Source organism: Lissotriton vulgaris, chromosome 10 (assembly GCF_964263255.1).
Source record: "Lissotriton vulgaris chromosome 10, aLisVul1.2, whole genome shotgun sequence".
Lineage (NCBI taxonomy): Eukaryota > Metazoa > Chordata > Amphibia > Caudata > Salamandridae > Lissotriton > Lissotriton vulgaris.
Window position 1 is genome coordinate 609,200,014 of NC_141698.1, and position 26,955 is coordinate 609,226,968.

Consider the following 26,955-nt stretch of genomic DNA (forward strand, 5'->3'; position numbering starts at 1 on the left):
GTACAGAGGGAGCCAGGCAGCCGGAACGAGCTACCGCTGGAGGTGCGGCGCGTGCTTGGACCTCTCGCTAAGAAGAACGCGCGCGCCGCACAGGGAAGAGTTGGAACTGCAGGCAGGCAGCGCGAGCTCTGGACCTGCAGGGAGGAGATAACGCTCTCCGCTGCTCGGATTGGACAAGGAGGAGTCAGCGCGTGCCCCGATAGAAGGGAGGCGGAGATCGAACCTTCGAACGGCCTTGGATAGGACTTCGTTGGAGGGCGCGCGCCCGATCTCGGGCAGGGATTGGAGGAGACGTGGAGGGTAGTCAGGCACGCGCAGCTGCCGGCAGAGCCAGCAGACTAGAAGCCTTGCACTAGCTCCAGCAACCAGCAGAGGAGGAGGAGGACGGGAGGGCGGCAGGCCCTTTCTGGCCTTTCGTGGCGGCCATGAGCAGATAGGACAGCCTCGGAGGGAGACCACGGACTGGGAGGTCTTCCGAGCCTGACTCCGGAGATCCGAGACCCGCAGTCCGCCATGATCTCCCGGGAACAGGTAGGTGCTTGCATCTGTGTACACTGGGACTGGGTGACAGCCCGCTTCCATTCTCGTCACCGGGATTGCCTCTGCATGCCCTGCGGCTTGATTTGTATGGTGCGTGATTGTCCAAGCACTGCAGCCTCCTCTGGGTCTCTGGTGCTTGTGTTTGCCAATGCTTGAAGGATTCAGCGAGAACAGTGCATGCACTTTGCTGGCTGGTGCACGGGCTGCTCTCCTGCCACTCCGTGCAGTGTTGGGCTCTCGAGTACTTCTCAGAAGGGATGTCTGTTCTCAGAAGGGGTGTCTGGCGGCTCTGCGCCGGCAGTATGCTAGGACGCCCTCAGGTGGCAGTGGCGAGCAGTAAATGATCGGTGCCCGCAGCGTGCACGAGCGCCCCCTGACGTTGTCTCCGAGCGGCAGTAATTCAGACTGCGCATTAACGCCCCCAGTGGTGGGGGCAGTGAGTGGCGAGTTCTCACTGATTGGGCTTTGGGCCGTGAGTGTTGTCACTGTGCTAAATGAAATGCATGACACCTGGCTTTCGATGGGGTGCGGGGGGTCTTCTTTCTACCTGTCTGCAGGTGCTCCCCGTGGTGGTTTGAGGTCGGTGTCCCTGTTATCTGCGGTCACAGATGGTGTGACGAGTTTCTTGTTCCTGGTGTCCTGTGTGCTTGTCCTGGTGAAGCTGAAGTCTAAGTAATTAAAAGTGTTTAGCTTTGTGGTGTTCTGCTGCTTGGAGTTTGTTGTATGCACGAGCGCCCCCGTGTGGTATAGTGGCGTCGATGGCGCCCTTTAAAGTACTGAGGCTCTTAAATGCCTCTTGACGGCAACTTTTGCAACTACATTCGAAAATGGAGTGTGTTCTTGATGCTCTTTTAACAAGTTTATAGATGCTTCGGCACGGAGTGGCTTTGTACTGTATACGTACTTTGTGTGGTTTTATCTGTGCGATATTGGGTTTATTTTGAATCGCGTTTTTATTTCCTTGAACCGCCGTTACCCTTGTTCATAGGGCGCTCACTTTCAGATGTTTGGTCATTCATCCAGAGCTGTTAAATTAACACGAATGACCATTGATAGTAACTGGTTACACACTTTAACTATACACCATTGGTGCAAACGCGTGCAGTGTCTGTCTGCCCTCTTGTGGTGCCAGTACCACTCGTTGCAGTGACTCAGACTTGGCGGTCGAACTTGCAAGAATGTTTTAAACCTTCCCCTCCCCCACTTTCCTTCAAATCCGCAAATATTCTGCTTTCGGTTTTATTTGCACCGCGCCGAAAGCGGAATTTTGGGTGGTATTGATGTGTGTACATATACTGATTTCGTTCCTAACTCCAAGGCAACGCTACATTTGTTGCTTTTTTTTATTACATTTTTATTGGTATTTACACATTACAGAATACGGTGTAACATATAACAAATATCAAGTTTCACGGGCATACACATAGGGAACTGCGATTTCCGGTGGTGACTGTGTTCGATTGTGATGAGTGACTGGGTTCGATTGTGATGAGTGACTGGTCGTATATTCTTCGCTTGTCTGCCCACAGTCTTGCACACATATAAAATTGTTTCCAAAGACGTCCAGGTTCCTCCCTTATCCCTTTTAAGAGACGTTGTTTTTACAGGGTGCCCGAGAAACCCTTCTCCAGGAGTTTCAAAACTATCTTAAAGTCTGATTCTCTCAGTACCTCTCAAGGAATTGACACCCTCTTATGTTAACATAAATAATGTAAATTCCACTGCACCCACTGGGTTTGTGAATTGGATACTCATAACTATTAGAAAGTAGTTGTAACAAGTTGCATTAAATACGCTCATACGCTTTTTATGTAAATACTATTCTGATATCTTACGAGTGCTTAGGCATGGATATTTTTCCTCGTTACGTCGATGTGTACTGCTTCTGACAGGATAGTGATAAACAAAAACTTACTGTAATTGATGTGCTGGTTTTATTTAGAGCGGAACTCCCAATTCAGGGATGGTCTGATTTCAGTTGCAATGCACTTGAGTGGAGTCCAGCGTTTATTTTTTTCTTGTTTATTGTAAAAGTAATGGGTTATCTTCGCTTTTCCCACCAAAACTCTCACGTCAATGGAACGCCGAGCGAAGAAGCTGAATGTCCCTCCAATTTTTTTTCCTCCAAGAGTATCCAGTTTTCTATTGTTATAGCGTCGCTTGGCGGCGAATGTACGAATCGCAGTCGTTGCATCGCTAACACTGAGAGAGATGCATGCATAACCCGTTCAGTTCACTCACTGTTGCAGTGTTAGCAGTTTAGAAACACAGTGAGTGGCTTTTACGTGTTTTGCTTCACTTGTAAACATGTTATAACTTTAAAGAAAACGGAAAAGCGGTGAGGGTATATTGCCTTACAGCCAAAGCTACCACTTTGAAAGTAGGTTCGATGTCCCGCACCATCATGTGATTCTGGGCAAAACACTTAATTTCTCTAGCTTTAAAAAAAGAATCTGACATTGTGTTACAGTAACAGTCTGGCGCCCGGACCGCTCTAATGCTCTTGGACAAAGTTCGTGCTATAGAGTCGCTAGTAGTTTGCATAATGAGCATGCCAATAGTTGGTGTGTGGCTATTTTACAGACTTCGGTACATGCTGATATAAATAGACACATATATGCATGGGGCCTGCCCGTGTTTGTTTGTGGTGTGTGGTTATTTTTTATTTTATTTATTTGTTAGCTTTTTTTTCTTTCTTCAGCTAGTACATTTCTGTTTCCTGTTTGGGGAGGACCCGTATCTCCTCTTTCTGACGGCCTGAGTTGTGCTTGTGAAACTGTCTGGCTGCTTTTCAAGCTGTCAGCGAGAGATAATGAATAGGCCGTGGGAGGAGGGAATGTGTGAAGTCTCTCGCCTCAGCCTCCTTAGTGGTACGAGACCGGGACATTAGCTGCGAGTGACTAATGGTGTTAGTTTGATAAAATTATTATAGCTCAAGTTTCCTTTACTGCCGTTGCACAGCTTTATGAATTGGCAATCCTCATTGGTTACAGTAAAATATTGTCACACCCTGAATTCCCCCCCCCCCCCCTCCCTTAAAGTGACCAGTTGTTTTGAAATTGCACACATCGCCCTTAATGGGTGCGCACGTTCAGTATGCAGTGCATTTTGTTGGATGCATAATTAATTTAGAAAATAGCGTTCTTTCATGCTCATCAACTTTAAATTAATTTACCTCGCCCAGCTTTCACCTAAACACGGGAACCTAGTTATATGTAGCTTGAACCTGTTATTGTCCATCTTTTATTTTGATAACCTCAACTGAAAGGTGAGGGCACTCTCCGTTAACCCCCCCTAAGCGCAGTACGGATTGATTCGACGCAACGGGGTAACGCAGGTGTGACTTCTCGCAATGATAAGTTCCTGTAAGGTCGGGCGTCCATAGCATGACGGAGCTCAGCTGCCCGCGCGCGCGCCTTGGTGAAACCCCACTGTTGAACCTGTGGGTGTCCAGGCTCGCCACCTTGCTTGACCTGAATGAGTCTTGCTGTGCGTTGGTCACGTGAAGGGAGCAGTTTGGCAATTAGCGATGAATTCCTGACATTCCCTAGTGCTGGGGTGAGGACAGGAAGCGGCAGAGCGAGAGCGAGGGCGAGCGCTCCCGCCACCCATCCAATCCCATCCGCTCCAACTTTTTGTCTTCTCACGAAGTTTCAGTCCAGAAAAAGAGAAAACTACACCCTGCGCGTTGTGAACATTTCATTATATTAGTATTTCAAAGTGTATTGTTGGCAAAATGAAACGCCATTTTTTCTTCTTCATTTCTGTAGACTTATTTGATTCACAGCGTTAAAAAAAATAAATGTGTGGAACAGCTCGACTTTGATTGGCCATGTGTTTGATAACACGGTCAGGCTGAGCGCATTAGGTCCTGCAGCGGGGGTTTCTCGTGTCACTGGCGGAACTTGTGTGTGTGTGAATGAATGTAAGCACGCCTCGTGAAAAGAAGGGACGCTGAAAATGACGCATAAACCAACTATATTGAATAGGGTTCTGCAGTCTTACATGTTGGTCAACGGGCTTCACATTGGCAAACGACGATGAGATCCTTATTTGCCAATGGAGTTCAGTAAGCGCAGCAAACTTTCATCAGCCGATGCCACCGCAGGCTGCCCTGATGTGACCTCGGTGTGACCGCTTCATTCCTCCTTCTCTGCATGGCACTGGCCGCCGCTGGTGGTGTGGCTTCTGTTTGGAGTATGTCTTTGTAGTTTGGATACAAAAAGGCGTTCTTGCGGGACGGGACTTCTTTACCCTCACTCCTAACTTTCATTAATCTTTGCGCAGCGCAAGGCTCTTCGGTGATTGTGAATGAAGAGTGAAATTACCGAGTGAACGCCATGCTTCCTGGTACCCGCTGCTCCTGTAAATTAGGTTTTACGTGGAACTGAACGTGTTGAAGTGCCACACCTGTCCAGATGTTGAAAATGAGTACCCATCGAGAGTTTTTGTAACTTTATTGCGAGTGAGCTACATGACCGTAGCACTCCAAGTGACGTTAAGGAATCTTGGGATAGTAGTATGTTATGTAATCTGTTACATCCTGCTGTCCTCAACATCAGTCCTGTTTTTTAGCGTGGCTGAGGTGTGCTAGATTTGTGTATAAGAAATAAACTGTCAGCTCTCCTGTTAACACTTAACGGGTACCGCATGTTAATAAACACACACCTTAACAAAAGGAACTGCCTCTGGTGGTGAATGGTTCATTGGAGTTGTATGTAGTGTGGACTCAGCAGAAATGGTAGTGTTTTGGTGGGGCAAAGAAAGCCCCGGGAAATTGAGTTTGGTGGGTGGGTGGTGAGGGAAGTGGAGCAGATGTGTTGATTGGGTGTGGTGTGAAGTCGATCCGTTTGTGAAATGGATGGCAGAAGAGTTGTAGTGAGTAGTTGAATGAAACACAGGATGGTTGGTTTTGGTTCCAGTGACTTGAATGATGTACCATAGTCAGGTGTCTGGCAAGTCTGTACACTTGGGCTCCTGTATGGATGGGTGGGGTTCTGTTTCTATAGAATTTGAAGTGGTGGACTGGTTGTGCACGCAAGTAATGGCTCGCTGCAGAAGTAGCTTGGCTTCTCTGTTTAAATGGATTTGTGGGCACTACAGAGACAGTTGAATTGTAATAGGGGTTTGATTCTAACTGTGTTACTCCATCATAGGCCATCTCTGCCTTTTTCTTGTGGTGTCATCTAGTCTGGTTGGGGAAGTCTCCTTACTTGGTGGTGTATCTGTAACACCAGCCGTCGGTTAGTTGTTTTGTCCGCTCTGCTGTTCTGTACATTGCAGCAGCATGTTGGTTCTACGCCTGTAGGAATAGAACACACTGGTCCTGGCCTTCTACAATTGTTGCACTGTGGCCTTCCTGTCTTATATTTGGGTGACTGAAGTTCTTTGCAACATTCTACGACCTTTATGCAGATCTATGAATTGATGTGGGTCATGCATGGGGCACTTGTTTTTGAAATGTATTCATCAGATGTGCACGCTGGACTAGTTGCCCCAAGGGCAGGCGCACTGTTTCTCCCAGTGTGAAATAAAGTGTACCTGACATGGGACGCCTTTATCTGAATTTTTATTTTTATACTTATTCATTTTTATAGAGCAAAGGTTCCTTTAGATAATAGTAATGTGGGTGCATTGACCAGGCAGCAAGATGCAGGTAAATTTGAGATGGACAAAAGTACATCAGTGCAGCAAGTAGGTGCTGCATTTATTGGTGGACAGCAGCAGTCTGAAAGTAGCCGTATGTGCTATGTACATTTGAAGCCATTAATTAAGGGGTGTGTGTAAACAAAATATATGTTCGGATTCACAATAATTGGGATAAGCGAAAGATGGACATAACATTTAAGAAAAACTGAGATCTATTTGGTGGGTAAGAGTAGATATGGACTATTAAATGGGTTCCTACCGGACTCCACTATAGACCACCTCCAGTAGGTGTGACCTAATGCATCTGATGTTGTTGCAATTAATTCGATGCATCTGGATGTGGTTTAGTGGGTAGTCGTTTGGCTTGCATTTGTAGTGAGTGAGGTGTGGATTGTCCCTGTGTGGGGACCTTGCCTGCTCGCGCGGCCTCTGATCTCTGCAGTTCTTCCGTTAGTGAGTCTGTTTCTTGGACTTGGCGCGGGACCAGGTCCCTTAGACTTGGAACCGTCCGCCCCTGCGTGTTGTCGAGGGCTCACCTGTGTCTCCCCTCCCATTGAACACTCTGGAGCCTTCTGTGCAGGGTTATAACGTGATCCCTTTCTTGGGAATGGCGCAGAGTCGGGCTCTCCTGGGTTCCGGGCGCTTGCACATTAAGATTCAACATGGCTGTGACATAACAAGCTGTCAGACGGCATATGTGCGCCTGTCTCCAGACACTTTGCAAATTAGCTGCCCGTCAGCAGCCGGGCGGCGGGGAGTGAGTAATGATTGCTTTATCTGACGCCGCGCGGTGCCGGGGCCTGTGATTCCGCCTCTCGCGGAGCAGGGCCACCTCTGCCGAGGTGCGTTCTTGGCTGTGAAGCCACCTCTGCATTTCACAGGAGAGCCCGCGGTAATTATCAAGGACCATGTTAAGAGATCTGGACGTTTCTGAATGAATATTTGTCATTTTTGCATACTGTAAAACGATAGCATTGTCAAATTCTTCCAAGACAGACCCGCCCCCCTTCAAAAAGTCTCTTGTGTTCCCTTCGTGCGCCCTAGTTTCAGACTTTCCAGAAGGGGGCGTAAAACCCACAAGGGTGTCTCTCAGGGAAGCTGCGCTCGTGCCAGTGTGAGGCAGAGCGGATGTGATGTGTGGCACTCGGTGCCGACGCATGTCTGCGTCCAGGATCACAACAGAGCCCGTCTCTTCAATTCGAGGGACTCCCCTGGAAGCGAGCAGACAAACCAGTCCGACGGGTTTGTGGAGCGTACAGGATTGGCCCGCGGCGTTGCTGAATAATCAGCTGGGCATTTGCACCGTTTACAGGCCCAAGAACATGGTTTTAGGGTAAAAGTAACACATGATGTTGTCTGTTGGTATGCTATTTAAACAGGAGTGTCTGCTTATCTCAATTTTTATGTGGAATGTTTTCTTAAAAACGGGTGGTAGTGGGTGTGTATCTGGTGCGCGGTAGATCCCGGTGGTTAGTTGGCTGCACAGACCATCTGTTTGGGATCTTTGCCAAAGCAGGGTAATCACACCTGTGATAAGAGGCCGTGTGGTGTGTATATTTTTTTTACTAGTTGTGGGAGCTTTCCAAAGTGGCACTCTGCGGTTTATGCTGCACTTTTGCCAAAGTGTTGTTAACCTCTAGCTCTTTGTTACCTTTTTGTTTCTGGCATTATCCCTCTTGCGAATATCGGAATGGCTTAGTTGGTTAATATGCGTAAAGAGAATATTCACTAGCTCTCCGCAGCCGTCGTCAAATATACAGATTTTCTTAAATAATTTTTTGAAGTCTGACTATTGACCCTGACGCGGTTAATGCATCTACATTTGCAAACGTAAGGGTTCTAGAATGTATTAAAGATAATGATTGGCTCTCCGATAGATGTGGCGCGGTGGGGAGCTCACACCCCCTGGCAATGAATCTACTACCCTACTTTCGAAGCCCCCCACCTCGACTCTTGCACAGCAATCTCACACAAGGAAACACCTGATCTCCCACGCTGTAAACGAGGCGTCACCTGGATAGCTATCAGTCATACCCGCAATTGCTTGTTAATATAATCCACCTAAAATGTTATGTTTTCGAGTACCACAGTCGCGCGCGCTGCTTCCTGTACTCTCACAAACAAAGCCACGTTAACCCCGCGAGCAGACTTTTTTTAGAGACGGCAGCCAAGGAATGAGTGAAGCCGTAGCAGAGCGCCTCCAGCCTCCCTCGCAGCTCTGGTAGGGATATTCCAAGAACTTCCGCCCACCGCTCTCGTAAAAGAAGTTTCTAAATTTACCCAGCGCCTGTCATGGATTCTCGCTTCACTCGGGCATGCGCACACAGCCGCTCGCGTCATCTTCCAGGAATAGTTGAGGTGCTTTTTCCCCTGCTGAAAAGTTACAGCCGTGTTCTAGTAATTTCATGTTTTACAGAAGGCGTCTGTTTTTCTCGGATGTGTTTATCTCTTGAAGATGAAACCTGGGTTGTTTGTTAACGGGAAGCTGGATTGAGCGAAGACTACATGGAAACGTTTTTTTTTTATTTAGCACATTAGGAACTTATTTTGCTAGAATGTTTTTCTTGAATCTGGGATCTAAGAGTACAGCTACCTGGAAGCGTTAATGTGGATTTTTTTTTGTAATATAAATTAATATAATTATAAGTTGATGTAGCTTTTGAAAGCGAAGACGTTCAATTTTGTCCAAAGGGTAAACCCCTGTGCCTATGCAGCCAATTGAGCACCTAGTATATCAAACCTTTTTAGTATGGAAATGTGCTGTTCACCATTCAGTTCACTTGTGAAAACACTTCCTGATGTAGCCTTGTCCTGCAGTGAGCTCGTCTCTATATGAAATGACACAGTGGCTTTCATTGCACTCATTATCATAAGTAACACTCTTGAAATGCTGTCATCTGTATTTAAATTGGTTTCAAATCCATAAAGGCTAATGTGGGATTTATTGGGGATTTTGGTCAGGCGATGAATAATCAATAGGAAACGCGTAACCTATTTTTAAGTGTTTGCACTGAAAGGCTCCAATTAATATGCACCTCAGACTCTCGTTCCCTGGGGGCGTGTTGCTTGTAAATCCTGTTTGGGGATTGCTCTCAGCTGACAGGCATATTTGTTTTTTTTTCTTATTAGACAGCCTATCGGCCACTAACTACATGGAAGTGGTTGAGACAGTATGCGGTGGTTAGAAACCACATTAGAATGGAGTTCTTCATGGCAGTAATGATCTGTCTAGCTTGGACGCTGATGCAGGTGACGCGGCATGTGCCACACCGCGCAGGGGCTTCTGGGAGGCCAAATATTCACGTGCTGTGGTGCTGCCTGGCGAGTGCGGCGATGGTCTGCGGTATGGTGGCCGAGGGGCCCCCTGCGATGTGAGCAGCTCTGAGTCCACACGGGAGGGGCGGGCTGCAGTCCGGTTGCGCGGCCCCTTTAAGCAGCTCTTTCTTTATAGCGTGCCTTATGTATTTGCATACTTGTATATCGCTGTACTGTCACCCAGAGGGTATCCTGGCGCTTTGACTCAGCAAGCCGAACCACCGATGCAGAGCCTTATGAAGAAGTCTGTGCTGTAGGCAGACCACAAACACTTCTACATGGTCTGTAGTAAACAGCAGAGCAGTGGTCAGATAAAAAGTTTTTTGAAAACTACACTTTAACCCCTTCGCTGCGGCGGCTATTCCGCCGCAGCGCTAAAGGGGCGGGGCGGCCGCCGCATGCTGGTGACAGAACCGCTCCGTCACCAGCTACAGTTGAGCTGTGCTGGTGACGGAGCGGTTCCGTCATGACCCGCCCCGCTCATTAAACCTGCCGCGCAGGCGCGAAATCAGCGCCGCGCAGGCGCGGCGGCCGGGCCATGACGGAACCGCTCCGTCATCAGCACAGCGCACCCGCAGCTGATGACGGAGCGGTTCCGTCATCAGCATGCAAAGGGTTAACTGCTCTCCTCACAAATCAACTGCTTTCAAAACGCGACTGCTCCTTTTCCAGTACTCCTCCTGCTCTCTCATTGCTGCATACAAATCAGATTGATAGAATCTCAGTAATGGGTGTTCAATAGGTGTTCACCCCTTTGGCAACTGTACCGCAGCGCGGGTACACACTGTTCTTAGTGTAACCATTGCGCTTTATAAATGTGCAAATAATAATAATATAATAGTAACAGTCCGTAATTTGCTTAGAATTAAGACCAATATATTTGCTGTTTAGTCATGGGCGTTGGTCGCCAAAATGGCAGTTGTAGCGGAAGTTAAGTCACATACCCTTTAACCTTAATGATGTCACAGGAAGTGCTGTCATATGACCTTTGACCCTGTCACATGACCCTAACCCCAATAATTGACATTACTGAAGATCCACTTGTGAAATATATAACAACCCACACAAAGGTGTAATTTAGATGCCATCTATATTATTCTGCGGACTTCAGCTCTGAACTTCCTGTGAAACTTGCTCTGAACTGTAGAGCGTAAGGGAAGTGAGAACCAAACTACTGCTAGAGGACTTTTTCCCATGAGAAATGTTTTAAAAGAATGTTGTCAAATACTGCATTTTGCTAACGATTACCTCTAGTGTGCTTTTGCATGTATTTTACCATGTGGTCATTATGCCAAAAAGTAGCTCCACTGTGTCAGTACTTCTTATTAGTGTCTGTCACATTCAGAAATGAATTGAGAATACCAGCTCCAGTGTTTTACCATGGGTGTCGCACTGAGGCTAGAATTGCCTTCAGTAGGCCTGGGCCAACACCAGGCTTGCAAGCATGGCACCACATTATCACTTGCACTCAATTACTTTAACTAACCCACTCATTCATTCATTCATTCTCACTTTTGAACACGTCCTTACACTGATTCTTATTCGCTCTCATTCCTTGCATTCACTAATTTTCCCCTGTTGTGACTCACTCCTACATAACACTCAACTTCACACATTTTCACTCGCCACCTGTCACTTAATCTCACACACGTCACGCTTGCTCACAAACGCCACAAACACACTCACCCACAAACATGCACACTACATACATTTTAAAGCACCTCTTTCTTACACTTGCTGCCACCAAAAGGCCTTTTCTCTTGTGCTCCATTTTGTTTATTACAATAACACAATATTATTAAAACGAAGTGGGCAGAAAATAAAAGTGCGGAGTCACCCCCTGTGTTCTTGGCACCGATTTTCGCATCTCTGAGGCCAGGGGTCTCGAAGGCAGTTCAAGAGGCAAGCCAGGGGTCACAGCTGCGACCCTTGAATGACTTCCGTGTTTTTGTTTGAGGATTCACGTAGAGAATAGTGCCAATAGCTATCCAAAACGCGTATTCATGTGAAAGGCTAGTAAGGCTAGGGCAGGGTTAATCATATGAGATGACCCTACTTACTGTCAGTGCGACCACTACAAGCCAGCGAGTCTTTGGCCTGCTACGACCATCCTTATGCATGTTTTGTTCGCCATGTGTTTATTGCCAACCCTTTTCCGTGCCTTCCTTGTGATGTCTGGACTGAGCCCTCTCTTCTCTTCCCTCAACAGGTCGCCTTTGAGAAGTCCACCTGCACCATGAGTGGGCTCCTGAAACGGAAGTTCGCCGAGCTCGAGGATGACGCCACGTACAGCTCGTCGTCCTCCCCTTCCTCCTCCTCTGTGGCCTCCTCCGGCTGGGACTCTGACGAGGAGAGCTCCCGCCCCGACGCCACGACCAGCACTGCCTTAACCGTCCCTGATTTCACCCGTACGTATCCAGCAGCGCTGCTTTGTGCGCATGCGCGGGCCGGCCCAGCTGCGCGGCTATTCAAGGGGTGTGTGGGAGGCGGGGGGGAGTGGTTGTTTACTTGCCACAAAGTGGCCATTCCGAGATGCTAAAAACCGCGGAGGCCTTCTGTGCTGCACAGTGAATGAACCCTATCGTCCTGCCGGCATGTGTCGCAGGAGTCATCCTGGAATCATACATGTTACGTTTCACTTCCTTATGGCAGGACTTTTAATTGTATTAGGCCTTGTTGTCTTGCATGACTGCACGTGCTGTCATTTTGGGTGTTAATCATTTGTGCCTGCCTCTTGCCTAAAGGCCGCAGCCAGTTGGCGCTGGAGGCCTCTCGCCGGTGCCAGCCTGGGATGGCGTCTCTCATAGCGACGACCAGAGTGGAGAAGGGGATGAACTTGTGTAACCTTTTTAGCATCGCATGCTTCTGATCTGGCACCAGCCTCTTGGCGGGCGCAGCCCCAGGTCTCATTCATAGTTAGAAAGAGCATCAAAAACCGCTTCACCGCTTCACCGCTTCACCGCTGGGTACCAGCCCGCACGAACTCCCTACGGGTCGGGTTCATGAGGCCACATGGGTGGGAGGGAGCACCGTACCCAGAGCGGTAGATTAAAGAGCCTGTGAATGCTAGTCAAAACCAAGGTGCTCATTGTGGAAAGTCTTTCCAGCTCCGGTGTCATTCATAATCCTCACACTTTTTTGACTGTATGCGGATCAGAGGTCTGAGTGGGGCTGGTGTTTGTGATCGAATGCTGCCGCTCTTCGTCCAAGCTTCAGGGTGACATGTTTGTGTCATTGAAGGCACGACCGTACCGTGCTTTCTCGAAGACTCATTCCAGCGTGCATTGTGTATCTGTTTGTGTTAAAGGCAGAGGTTTTAAATTGCACGTCGGTTCCAGACTTCCTGCGTTCCATAAGGTGGAACGGGCTGTGATAGGACAGTGTGTTCATTGGCCACCTCTGACGTGGTGTCCTAGACCTGTTCGGAAACCTCAACGGATAAAATGTACTTAAGCCATATAACGACATGAAACTGCTGTTAAATAGATAGTTTACCACACCCCAGGTCTGAAACAAAAAACCCTTAAGAGGAGTATGTTTAAATTAATAAACGCATTGACCATAAAAGGCACCGTGCTCTCATGCAAAGGTACATTTCACCACAGTTCCAACCTAGTATCCCCCCTCACCCTTATTGTCGCAATTGCACTTGTAAAATCAGTTTGCAGTTAATGTGTTTGTCCGTAGAGGTTGTAGTTTTTGAATAAACAGACCGGAGTCCTTGTTTGGTCTTCGGTGCGTTTCCTGTGCGGGCTCGGAGGGGGTCGACTAATGTCCGCTCTCGCCATGGTTCCGGCGGTCTCCGCCTTCCCCGTTTGTAAACAGACCGGGGTCAACAGCAGAAACGTGGGCAAGAGGTCAGGGCGAGGGCAGGAGCTTTTCTTACACCAGTCTCCAAATGTGGCAACTCTGTTTCTCTGGTGTTTTCTTAGGCTTTCCACTGCCTTTGTCTTTAACGTCTAGTCTCCCCCCAAACGCCCACCATAAAGACAGTGTCAGGTAAAAAAAAAAACATTGAGAGTTTTCTACGAACCACACACAGGAAAAGCCTACATCCCCTGCGCGGTCGAGAGACCATGCATGTAAACGGGTTGGGTGCAGACCTGTTAGCAGCAATAAAGCACTTGAAGCGGCTGCTCCCTGGAGGAACCAGCCCTCTGCAGCTGGCCGTATTATTATTATTTTGTCCTTGATTGAACTTGAGCTTGCGGTGCAAAATCCCCACTCCCTGCACGCAGATAGTAATTTACTATCAGAATCGTATTTACTTTTTAATCCCCCATCAAAAACAATGGGAGTGAAGTATACTTGGGGTCATCTAGCGAATGATCAGACTTAGGAACACTGAAATTCCTGCTTTTGGGAATGTTAGCTGTGCAAACACGGGTAAAGAGAACTGTTCGTGTTTTCTACCCACTGTGGGTAGCACCTTTTTATTGTCTGTTTGGAAAGTCCCGCAGCGGGACTGGTGGCCTACAGGTGTAGACTTATGCGGGGTCCTCTGGGCTCTGAATGGCTGCCTTTTGCTCTCTGGTAACGCATCGGCTTCAGTTCTCCGCCTCCTCTTTACAGACGCTCTTTTCCTGTCTGCCTCTTGGCAGGCAGCTGGGGATGTCTGCTTTCTCCTAGTGGGCAGTCACAGGAGGCGCTGTATCGCTGCTGGTGGGTCTGCTTGTGGTAGGTTCTCAAGCCAGCGGCATACAAAGAAGGTCTGTTTACCAGGATGTCCACGGAGGTTCCTTTCAGTTGTTTTATAGCTTCCCACCTTACGAGTAGCTCTCTTTTTGAGTGAAGGAGAGGACGTACATTGCAGCACTGCAAAGTGAATCGCCTCTTGGCACTTTCATGCCGAATAGAATGTTCAGTGTTTCCTCTTCCGGTAGCTTTACATACTGGTGTTGTGTTTTCTGTTTCTCATGGTTATGGAAATTGCCTTGTATTAGGAAGTTTAACTTGCTTTTTCTGTGCTTCCAGTTTGCTCAAGTAAGTGTCTGTGTCTGTGTGTGTTGCATCAGAAAACATAGGAAATCTGGACTTTGATCTAGTTGACCATTTGCCCAATAGATTTCAGGGCATGCTTAGGCCAGGGGGGCTTGCCTTTTCCACCCCTCGCTCAACTGTCCTAACCAGTGCTTTTAATGGGCTGGCACTGTCCGGTACGGAGTACCAGCACTTTTTTTATTTTGAGAGGGAGAGTACCAGCACTTCTCGAGAGAAATGTAATACTTTTAATTGGAGAGTACTGGCATATCACAGTAACGAGCAGGTACTCTGATACAGAGGACATGCAATTCTATTTTTCCATTTCAAACACTGGTCCTAACCAATACGATCAGTGTCTTTAGGTGCAGCTTTTCCAAACCTAAATTTTCAGTAATCCGATACGAATTTGTGACCGAGTATCTTTGCATGATGTGTTGGCTTCTTAATATCCAGGGCATCTGATTAACTCCTTGAGCTATTGTTCAAACTTGAAACTATTTATACAACCGTTATTTTTCGTGTTAGATTGTATTTAGAAAATACATGTGATGTGTGATAAAGTTATTTTGAAGTACTTATGTTTCCTTTTTTTTTCTTCTCTTAAGCAACGTCCATTCTCAAGAAGGCTAAACGAATTAAGAGGAACAATGTGGACTTCGACCGGGTCACTGTATTCTACTTTCCCCGTTGCCAGGGGTTCACAAGTGTCCCCAGCCGTGGTGGCTGCACCCTGGGCATGGTTAGCAAGCACACTTCGTGCAGGCAGTTCACTCTGGCTGAATTCTCGAAAGAGCAGGAGAGCTGCAGGCGGGAGAAAATCAAGGAGCGGTTAAAAGAGGAGAAACTGCAGGCTTTGAAATGGAAGGTATGTAGCTGACTTCGTGCTTTTTGTCTTGCTTAACTCTGTGACTCTAAATGGTCAAATCAAAAGGCAACGTTTATTTAGACCATTGGTCTTTAAAGAGCATAAAATAATATAAAAACATTCATAAATTAAAAATAATCATAATACCATCAATATTTCCAATCAGTCGATGCCTTATGTTTTCATAAAAAGTTATTCCATAGTATAAAAATTTCCAGTGCATTCCTGAAAGGGAAAACCAATCATTTAAACGATTCCAGCATTTAGATAACCCCCCCCCCCCCCGTAGATAAAAGTCCTACTTTAACTTTGCTATAAGGTTAGTTCAATTCGTAACTTAATTCACAGAATCATTTTCCATAAAGCAACTTTTTACCGCCTTCATATATCTACCAATAGCAATATCAAGATTGGGCATACCGGTAAGAAGCTCTATAGCTTGGGCCTGTGAGTTAATACCATACTTTAGGAACATTGGTTTACATCTGCGAGACCCCAAAGTTGCTCGGACTAGTGCCTTCGCTAACCCAGTGGGTATATTCTGAGTCTTTAATGATTTGTGGGAAAGAGCTAAAGTGGTGGTTTGTGGCGCAGGCTGCTGAGCGTAGTCCATACACATCTAAAACATCATTTTTTTGTTCTGGCTTAAGTCATTTATTTTTCACCCGTGCAAAGGTCTTGGATGAACTTTTTTCTAAGCAGTTGAAATGAAATCTGAAAGTCCTATTTAGATCTTAACTTGAGCGCAACGGGTGCACAACCAATTTACTGATCAGTGAAAGGTTGTGGTGCATTGTCATAGTGGATGTTTGTGTAGTAGTTTATGCATAGCATACATTCATATTGCCTAATTTCTTTACTTAGTTAACCATGAACGGTACTAAAGAGTCTGATGAGGCCAACCGGCTCACCACGGATGACATCTCGGATGACGACATTGATGTGAATAACATTGAAGTGGAAGAAGGTTTTTTCCTGCAGCCGTTCCCTGCCAAGAAGCGGCGTGCACTATTGAAAGCAGTTGGTGTGAAGAAGATCGACAAAGAGGAAAAACGTGAGCTGCATAACATTCGCCTGTCGCGGGAAGACTGCGGCTGCGACTGCCAAGAGTTCTGCGAGCCAGAGACCTGCAGCTGCAGCATAGCGGGAATCAAGTGTCAGGTATGTGTAGACATTTGCCAGAAACTGAAACAAGTGCAAATTGACAATTTTCAACTATTTCGACGGCAGCTGAAGGCTTTGTACATGTGTGCATCTACAGAACCCAAATTCCTCTGTTTTTGAGTGAAATCTATATTGCAAAATTTGACCAGTTATAAAATCCTTGCCTTATGCTGAATTTCACAAATGTAAATGGAGGTTTCATCTTCTCTTCGTGGGAACAGCAGCCTTCATGGAAGTCGGCAGGAATTGAGAACTTTGCTATGGGTGTGAATTTGGAGCTGCTGTGTAGCCGATGTCCAATTGTGTCCGTCCTCCTTCCCTGCCTGAATCCATAGCTGCTCCAGACGCTCAAATAACCTTTTACTTCTTCTGTCTTCCATCTTTCTTCTTTCTGCACTTTGAATTTGACATTTTGTATTTTGTCTCTACTACTATTCCGGTTTTCTTTAACTCCTCTTTCAACTTTACTGTTTGTTTCTCCTGAATCCTAGGCCGTCCGATTCTGTTTGTTTCATGTCCAGTTCTTCGTCCTCCTCTCTTCAGTTTGGTCATGGATTCTCTACCTGTTGAAAATGTTTGCTCTCTTGTCGGTGGTGTTCATTTGGTTAGGCGACCGAATACTGCAACTCTTTGCCGCAAGTATTTGATGAAATTAAAAATATAATTCTTTATTGACATTTTGTTATTTTTCGCTGTTTTAGATGGATCACACCTCGTTTCCTTGTGGTTGTTCAAAGGACGGCTGTGGGAACCAAGAAGGAAGGATCGAATTCAACCAGGCCAGGGTTCAGACTCACCATATCCACACCATCATGAAACTAGAACTGGAGCAGAAGCAGCAGAGCGAGGAGAGGCCTATGGAGCATGATCCGTCCTTCCATGACCGACTCCACCCGTTTGGCGGCCCCCCAGAAAAAAGTGTGTTTGAAGAAAGGGACGTTCCTCTAGCTCCTTCATTTCAGTTCAGCATTGACCTAGGAGCTGTCGGGGAGAACAGCTGCAGCAGCGATATGACTGACTCGTCCGTCTCGTCCAACCAGAGTGAGGATTCTGAGGAGCAGGACGAAGCGGTCATGTCCGATAAGTCCCAGTCTGATGTTGATGACGAAAACCTTGCAAGAATCCTTCACTTCAACGACTCTGAGAATGAGGAAACCAGCAGTGATTGCCAGGACAACCTGAGCTACTTTCACACTGATGACTTCTTTAGTGACAATATTGATGACCAGCATGGGTCAAGTGTTGGGAATCTGGGCTGCGAGAACTACTTTAGCCATTTATCAAACATTTCAAACTGCTTAGATGAAAATGCGAACCAGGATGCAAGCTTCTTTTTGGATGGTACAGCATCAGCCCTTTCTGATGGGCCACCTTTCCCAACGTCACCAGCGGAACACTGCTCGAAGAGCTACACTGACCTCAGTTTATCCTCAGACTCCTTTGACTTTTTTCAGTCCTATTCGGACTACAACCTGGGACCGCTATATAACTCTTTAAAGGAATATGAGAACCTGGACAACTTTTCCGCTTTGCAGTTCCAGCTGCCAACCTTTCCTGGCTTTTCCCAACCGGGCGACCAGAGTACATGTTTTCTGGAATCTTTAATTGGCCTATCTGAATCCGTGCCAGAAACCCCTGCCCCATTTACAGACAATCAGCTCCTGGAAGATGCAATCAAGTCCTCTCTGACAGAAACTGTGAAAGTATAGAAGTGGAGGCAGACTCGAACAATGAAACCCAATCTTTAAATTATTCTTGAACACACTCTCCGCAGGAAAAAAAACTGCATTGAGAACTTTCTCTGAGGTTTACATGGAATTGTTTGTTCATCCTGGCCTTTCTAAAACAGCTATTTTGGAATACTATTTCTACACTGTAGCCATTTGGTGTACAGATTTCTTATGAGCCTCATGGGGTTTGTTCGGGGATTTGGGTGGGTGGGGGGGGGGGGGGGGGGGGAAGAGAGTCGCAAGAAAGAAATAACTGAGCTGTGATTTGCACAGAAAGGTACACGTGAAGTTTTTGTGTTTCTGTTGAATAAACAAAAAAACCTATGATTGAAACAGCTGTTGGCATAATACAAAAACTCAAGCTTTTTGAACAACATTACATATTTATTTTTTTAAGTACAGAAATGCTAAAGAGCTACAATACACTACTCATGTTTTTTTTTTCTTCTGCCGGCGACCGTTTACAGTAACACCCCCAGTCCATACAGCTCAGTTGGGGTTTCTTTTTTGGTACAAATTCCGAGATTCCAATTGCAATCGGCCTCCAAAAGCCCCAGAGCACATGAATATTATTTGAATACCTCTTCTGTATTAGATGCACAATCACTTTTACATGATCTAAAAGCACTGTGGCTTTGTACAGTGGACCTGAAAGTGCAATACCGTGTTTTACGCTGACTAGAAAGACACAACACTGTTCAAAGTTAAAGGTTTCTCCTCCGGACTAGTGAAAACCTATTCTGTGATTCTTTAGCATTTCTCGAAGATGGGGCGGCAGGAGAAGGGTGGGTTTAGAGCAGGGGTCTCCAAACCGGTCCTGGAGGGCCGGATCCATGCCAGATTTTTTGGATATCCCCATTGAGATACATGTAGTAATTTTAAAAATCTGGCATGGATCCGGCCCTCCTGGACCGGTTTGGGGACCCACTGGTTTAGAGTACTAAGAAAGTCGTTTTTCTATCAACCAAGACATCTTGGTAAAGAAGGTCCTTAATTTATAATGAGTGGAGTGATGGCCACGTGAAGTGAACCATAAACTATTCAGTAATAACTATTTAAACCTGTTATCATAAATTATTTTATAATTTATTTAATTTTTTAAGGATTTGGCCATGAGATCTTCCAGGATCCAGTGTAGCAATGCCCGCCTAAGTATTGTGGCCATTTGTAGCAGAAGTTGCCAGGCTGTGGGCATTTCTCATCTGTGGATATTTGTTTCCTCTTTTAAAAGCAAGCTGTAGCAACATTACTTTCCCACTCTAATTAAAAAAAGTGTTCCTTACTGCAAAAACGAAAGGGTTTATTTTAACAGTCAAAGCAGCACGAACCAGACTATTTATATTGTTTTTATAAGCAACAAGAGTTAACACGAGTAAAGTGATCTCGAATGAAGGTGTTGAGCCATTTATTGCTTTTTTACTCTTTTTAGAAAAACATGTAAACAGTGAGCAATTTGGCATTTGTTTTTTATTTGTAATAAAAAATCCACTTGTAATATTTTAAATGGAAGAATAGCCAATTGTGGCGGAAAATGTGTATTTAAGTTTGAAATAATATTAAAATGTAATTTAAGTGTAATGAGTTATGATAGAAAAAATGATCTTTAGCCAGAACATAAACACGGGCGTCTTAACAAAAGTTGTTCACCTGAGTCCATTGTGATATCTGTTTTTTTTCCCCTCTTCAGAAATACTAACCTTAACCTGTCACAACATATTGCATGCACAATGATAACCATTGTTCCAAAATACAGGCAACTGCATTAACCCCTTCGATGCTCATGACGGAACGGTTCCGTCATGAGCATCGGTCGCCCTGTGCTCATGACTGAACCGTTTCGTCATGACCACACCCGCGATTGGAATGTTCAGCACCGGGGGAGAATCGGGGCCGCACGCAAGGTGTTAAACAGGTCTTGAGTGCAAAAAACCATTATCAAATTATTACCGATGTGGATACTCTGCAGTTAGTTGGCTTAGAAATGTTGGCCTAACATTATATAAATAGTTCTTATTAGATCTTGCCTATCGGATGACTTTTAGCTGTCTGTAGGCAAAAGTCTCTTGTGAACTATACCAAAAACGTTATGGGCTCAGATCCCCACCCCCCAAATGAATTACCATTGGTATTGTCACTCTCCTTTGTTTGCTTCTAATTCAACGACTCGCTTTCTTCCTCTATTGTTTACCCCTCCCCTGGCGTGTAACCTCTTTACCATCCTTTTGATTGACTGACTTGTATCTTTTTTTTGGTTACTACTCTTTTCTTTGGTTACTACTCTTTTCTTTTCCATTAAGCACTCCATAAGAGTTCATGCATATATGTATTTTTTTTTTTTTAGCTTTTTCCCTTTTGCTGCTTCACTTCCCCAAATACAACCCCTCTCACTCCTGTCGCTCTCCACCTGCATCCTCATCTGGCCTGCGATTTCTCCCTTACCACTAGAAGTCCATTTAAAAAGAAAAATTAATGTATTTTTGGGTGACCCAGCAGCTGTCATCTGCTGCCAAGCCACTTGCAGTGCAAAAAAGACTTTCCTCCCCACTCCCACCCTCCACGTACCTTAATTTTTTTTGGAGGGCCCAGCAGCTGTCATTTGCTGCCTGGCTGCTCTTTATTGCCAAAAGCGGCTTTAACGCTAAGAATTATTTTTTTAACAGGGGTAAGTGGCATCTGCCTTTTTGGATCGGTAAGGGATCTGAAAAAAATATGACTCCCGCAGCATTGCTTAGGCATGCGTTATAACTTCTCTATCACTGCCCATGCCCACGCCTGTGGAATGACACAATCGGAACATCCCACTTTTTCTTTCTGAAAATGCTTTGGCAAAACCAATAGGTCAACAAAGTGCCATCTATTGACCTTACCAGTGCTTGTTTTACTTGACTGTTGTATGCGTAAGCTCAAGCCCATTGTATGCTCTTCACCACTGATTAACCGGAGTCAAAATATCTTTGTGAATGGCGATGTATGTGCAAATATTACTTTTGCATTACAGTTGACAAAGTTAAAGAGAGGGTTTCAATTCTTTAAGATGCCTTCGAAACCTCCCAGAAGCGTGCTTATTTTTCCACATCAAATTCATCTAAAAACCAGATTGGCCAACGCAAATTTTACTTTGGGGTTGTTCAGAAAAATTTAAGATTGGATGTGCTCTGTATTTTATTAATACACATAAGTGCCTACACCAACACAACTCTGTTGGTCTAGTTTGTATGTTCAGATGCCCTCCTAAATGTACATACCCTAGAGAAGAGAAATTGCACCTGTGCTTTAATAGGTGATTTATTGATTTGCCACAGCCTCAACGTTGTTGGTTGCTTGTTCAGCACCAACTAGTATCTGCCACTCCTCGCTCCAGCATGCTGGCGATTCTCTCTTTTCATACCTGGTTGAGTTGTGTGCCGTAATTAGTTCGACTATTCCATCTCTTTTTGTGGAAGGAGTGGTGTTCCAAAGTTCTCATTCTGGGCTTTCATTTATGGTGTTGCTACATATTGTGTTACCACTGACAGCAGGATTTAGCTGTGCCCTGCAAATGTAATTCCTTTCCTTTGTCGTTGCAGAACAGTCGTAGCTGGCCATGGTAGGCTTTTAAAATCAGTGAGCAAAAGTTTCCCAACAGATTTTTAAATCTCCATGCAGCCGTTTCAGCAGCCCTCCCGCAGTTCATATTCACTAATATGCACAGATTTTAGAGTAACATCTATCGCTGAAGGTCTGTTGAAATGGAACCCGGCCATTTGGTGTGTTCGCTTTGCTTGTTGCATAAGCTAAACACCTACATTCAAAAATGCCTTCTTAGTTCAATCAAATTGCCTTAGCTCCAATTTCCACGTAACAAATATTGTCTATTTGTATGAGGCCGTTTGGCTTAAATCATGGGGTTCTACAGTCCTTTGTGACCAGTTAGATTGTAAATCTAGTGCTGCATTAAAGATCTTCAAGCACGCGTGCTTTCTGTTCTCTAAAAGGCAACTTTGGACTGACAACCAACTCACACTAGCCATGGCTACATACTACAAATGGGGAATACAATTGTGGAGTTATTTATTGCAGAATAATTTATTTGATATTTTTACTTAAGACTCTTGTAAACACTGACAAAATGTCTGGTACTGGTATTATTTATTGGCACTAACACAAGGTTACTTTTAGAACATTCCAAGATTTCTCTACATTCTATACTGTATATTTAATTTTAAGTGAATAAGAGAAAAATCCACCTGCCTTCGTGATATATTTTCTTCTTCCCCTTCAGATCTAATTTATTATTTTATTTGCATTTGTGCCAAAAGAAGAAAGATTGTACTCTTATATGGGCACAGAACTGTAAATATGCTCCCATTATCCATGTAAAAATTGCCTGTAAAACAATTTTATAATGGGTATTTATTGACAGTCTGTAATTATCTATTGTATTGATCGGGAAACGTGTTTCAACATGGCTTTATTTTTGCTTTTCATTTCTGTAAATATTGTGATTTATTTTGCTTACGGGTAAAAGTAAGAAAACAAAACTATTTTTACCTTCTGCCTTTTAATTTGTAAACCTACAAACTTACTGTCTGCAGCAGCTGTCTGTCATTTCATGGAAGCAATATGAAGAACATTTCCATTACCCTTTCAATAAAAAATATCTGAAGATTTCGTGATTGATTATTTTGTAGTGGAAAAATGTAAAGTCTGAATACCTTCTCATTTCATTAAAGAAGCAGCAGAGAATTTACCATGCCTTCTGGGGGCTTTTCTGTTTTTAAAATTTTTTATTTGTAGTGTTTCCTGTATCTTCGTAGCACAGCGATCTTCAGCTGAAAGTATAACTTGGCTCAGTGTTATTTTTTTTTCCTGATGAATCGATCTAAAAGGGCGAATCGATCCCACTGAAGTTGGATGTGTAGCCTCCAAGTAACTTCAGTGCTTTGCAGCAGACTCATTGATTCACAATGCGGGTGTGTGTGCCTTGCTATTCTTGTATTCATACTAGCGCAACAATGGCCCATATGTAATATTTACAGTTCGAAAAATTCAGGTTGGAATTTGCTACCAGTGAAGAACTAACCTATGTACTAACATTTTGGTTCTTAAAATGCGACCCACCTCATGCATATTAATGAGGTAGGTCGCAAATTGCCAACCACTACAATTCTGAGCCCTTTTTTGGCTATTTGGGGTAGTTTTGAGCTTAGGGTACCATAACTTTTTTTCCCATATTGGGCATCTCCACCAAATTGCGTCCCTTTTATTTCGAACATCCTGGGGTTTCTAAAGGTACCCAGGGGTTAAAGATTCCCATTGATCGTACCGAGAAAATAGGAAAAATATTGGAAAATGTTGAGTTTTGTTAGAACAAAATGAAATGAGTGCTCCAGATAAGTATCTGTTATTTTTACCTTATAAAAATGGCATCTACGGTTGGTTTGCTGTGCAAAGTCTCCATCTTTACAGCTTTTAAAAACATGCAGAACTGAATCAAAAAACTTTATTTGGTACCATAATTTTGGCATTGGCTTTTGTGCTCTCTACCTACTTCCGGTTTGTGATGGGAACTAGTGTGAAACCCATGGGTGATCCAGGAAAGCCATAGAAGCGCTGAATCCATCAAGGGGCCATATATATAGATCCCATGGGGTTTTCCCAAGTAAATTAACTGATGTATTAAAAAGAAATGGAAATTCAGTAGGGAAAACAACAGACATGTTCATCTGTAACTTTTTGCCCCGATGGCCAATTTGCAAAAGCAGTATACCATTATGGCCACTAGTCCCTTGTGGTTGCAGGGGATTTAAAGGGTTTGAAGGTTCTCAGAGAATCCAGGGTACCCAGAGCCAGCATCTGTGATTAACTTTAAAATGGTTTTTCATTGTGCACTGAGTGTAGACCAATTAGTGTGGTTAAATATGTGAAGTAAAATGGGTATGGAGGAAAACTATGCATTTCTGAAATTGGCACAAGATATAAAGTTTAGAAACAGTCTTATTTATACATCTCTGAAATTGTTGGTACCCATACTAGCATGTGATTTGAAGGGTATTTCTGTCTTGTCAATTGGTCTTCATCCAGTCGGTGGCTCTCGTCATGCATTTGTGGAAGTTGTTCCTAGTGGTGGAGAGTTCTTCTGAAAGCGAGAGGATGAGCTGAGTGTCATTGGTACGATGTTTAGACCATGGATTCAGATGATGTTGGCCAGGAGCGTCATGTTAGTGTTGTACAGGGTGGGGCTGAGGATTGAACCTTTTAGGGACGCCGCAGATGCTTTTCTTGGATTCCGAAGTGAAGGGTCATTGGACGATTCTCTGGGTTCTTCCTGTGAGGAAAGATGCAATCCATTTGATGGCGTCTCCCTGAATCCCAATATGGTGGAGTCTCTTGATGAGGGTGTGGTGGGATATGGTATTTAACGCAGTTAAGAGGTTGAAAAGGAGCAGAGCTGCTGTTTCTCCCCGCTGCACATAACCGTGTATGCAACATATGGTACGTTCTCACTACCCCATGTGTCTAAAACTAACATTCTTCACAGTTTGACGTGCTCTTTAGGGAAGAAAACTAGTTACTTACCTGTAACTAGGGTTATCCAGTATTGGTATCTTTCATAGATTCACATGCCTGAATCATTCCCCGTCGTCTAGGCGGGAGTCCCACGGTATAAACCTATACAACAGCAGTGCCTAGAAAATTTCTTGTAGTAGGCTGGAAAAGCCCAAAGGCCTAACTAGGCCTCAAAACTTAGCAGCCTATCAACATCATTATGTAAAAAGACCTGAAATAGTAGCCTCGGCCAATCAGCTGTCCTCACCCTCTAGAACCTTCCCAGCTCAGGCAGTTCTCCTCAGATTTTCCCAGCACAAGTGAGAATGAGTATCCATAGAATAGAACTGCCCTGCCGGGGAGGAGGGTGGGTGCATGTGAATCTATGAAAGGTATCAATACTGGATAACCGTAGTTACAGGTAAGTAACTCGTTTTCTTATCCAGTATTAGGGTATCTTTCATAGATTCACATGCCTGAATCAGAGTAGCAAGCAGTAACATCATGTCTGTCGATAGAGGAAGGTGGGAGACCAAGAAATCATATATCTATCCCCACACAACCAGGAAGGTAATAGAGTACAAACTTGTTAACATAACACATGCATTAAAACCTTCATAAAAAACATCATTGATAGGACAGCATTATAAATACTTAAACTTTAAAAGAAGAATAAAAGACCATAAGTCATCCAACCTTAGTGAAGAAGATGCTGCAGCACCGCATCACCAACTGCTGTATCATCATGAACCGCCGACTGCAGACAGTAATGTTCGGTAAAAGTGTGTACACTTTTCCAAGTAGCAGCTCGGCAAATGTTCTCCAGCGTCACTCCAGCGAAAAGGGCCGTAGACGCTGACATTGTTCTTGTGGAATGCGCCTTGACTTTCCTTGATAAAGGTTTGTTGGCCTTGTCATGACAGAAAGTAATTGTAGAAGACAACCACCTAGCTATAGTTGCTTTTGTGACAGCTTGACCCAAGGTGGCTTTGCCATAAGCAACAAAAAGTTGATTAGATTTGCGGATGCCCTTTGTCTTCTGAAGATAAAACTTCAGGCACCGTTTCACATCCAGAGAATGTAAGACTTTCTCCGCCGAAGTTTTAGGTTCCGGGAAAAAGGTTCTGAGTTTGACCGGTTGATTGATTTGGAATTGAGTTGGTACTTTAGGAATGAACTTTGGATTGGTTCTAAGCGTAACAAAGTCTTTAGAGAATTGCTAGAAAGAGTGAGTAATAGTGAAGGCCTGTATTTCACTAACTCTGCGAGCTGAAGTAAGATCCAGCAAGATAGCCACTTTCCAAGTAAGAAACTTTAGTTCCGCTTTATGAATCGGTTCAAAAGGCCTTTTTAGAAGCTGAGAAAGAACAATATTAAGATCCCACTCAGGAGGAGGAGGACGAACTGGTGGAAAAGCTCGGAATAGTCCCTTAAGGAATTGTTTGATCAAAGAGGATGAACATAAGGATGGTTTGTTGGAACGCTTCCTGAATCTGGATATCGCTGCCAGATGCACCTTAATGGAAGAAAAGGCTAGACCAGCCTTAGCCAAAGACAGTAGGTATGGAAGGATGGCTTCAGGAGGAGCTTGAAGTAGATGAACCTCATTGTCTCCACACCATGAACAGAATCGCTTCCACTTAAAACGATATGTTTTGATGGTACTTTGCGCACGTGCTTGCGACAAGATCGCCCTGCAGTCCGGGGAGATGTTTAGGTCCTTGAACTCTAGGAAGTCAGGAGCCAAGCGTGCAAGTGCAGGGATTGAGGATCCGGATGATGGATTTGACCTCCCTCTCTTGTCAACATCGACACTGTCTATTTGAGACGAAACGGATGTTGTTGAGAGAGCAGAATGCCAAGCGACGAAGATCACGAGGCGCGCCCTTAGGGCACGCCCCCTCCGGGCCCCGCCATACTGTCTGCTGGTTGGGCGGCCGGGGGGCCAATAGCAGCCGACCGCCCACACCGCCCCGTTTACTTCCGGGTCGCGGGTGATGCACATCCGGAGTGGTGGGAGAGCGGGGACCTCGGGCCTACTTAAGGTCAATTTCCCTTGGCCGAGGTCTCTGTCCCCCCCACCACTACTGGACCGTGTGTGCCCCGCAGCTGACCTCCGCGACTGGAACAACCGTTTTGAAACTCCTTAGAGTTTTTCCCGCATCTCCCGCATCTCCCGCT

The 26,955-nt window shown here is 45.0% G+C and overlaps 1 protein-coding gene across 1 annotated transcript; it reads left to right on the forward strand.

Annotated features, from left to right (window-relative positions):
* On the forward strand, nt 1–22,896 carry CSRNP1 (cysteine and serine rich nuclear protein 1). The gene is made up of 7 exons (XM_086941445.1): nt 1–531; nt 11,714–11,912; nt 15,093–15,352; nt 16,217–16,513; nt 17,218–19,042; nt 19,183–20,005; nt 20,148–22,896. Exons 1-5 carry the CDS (start codon nt 514–516, stop codon nt 18,223–18,225), a joined length of 1,782 nt encoding a protein of 593 aa, XP_086797571.1. The 5' UTR covers nt 1–513; the 3' UTR covers nt 18,226–19,042; nt 19,183–20,005; nt 20,148–22,896.
* Nucleotides 22,897–26,955: the final 4,059 nt, after the last annotated feature.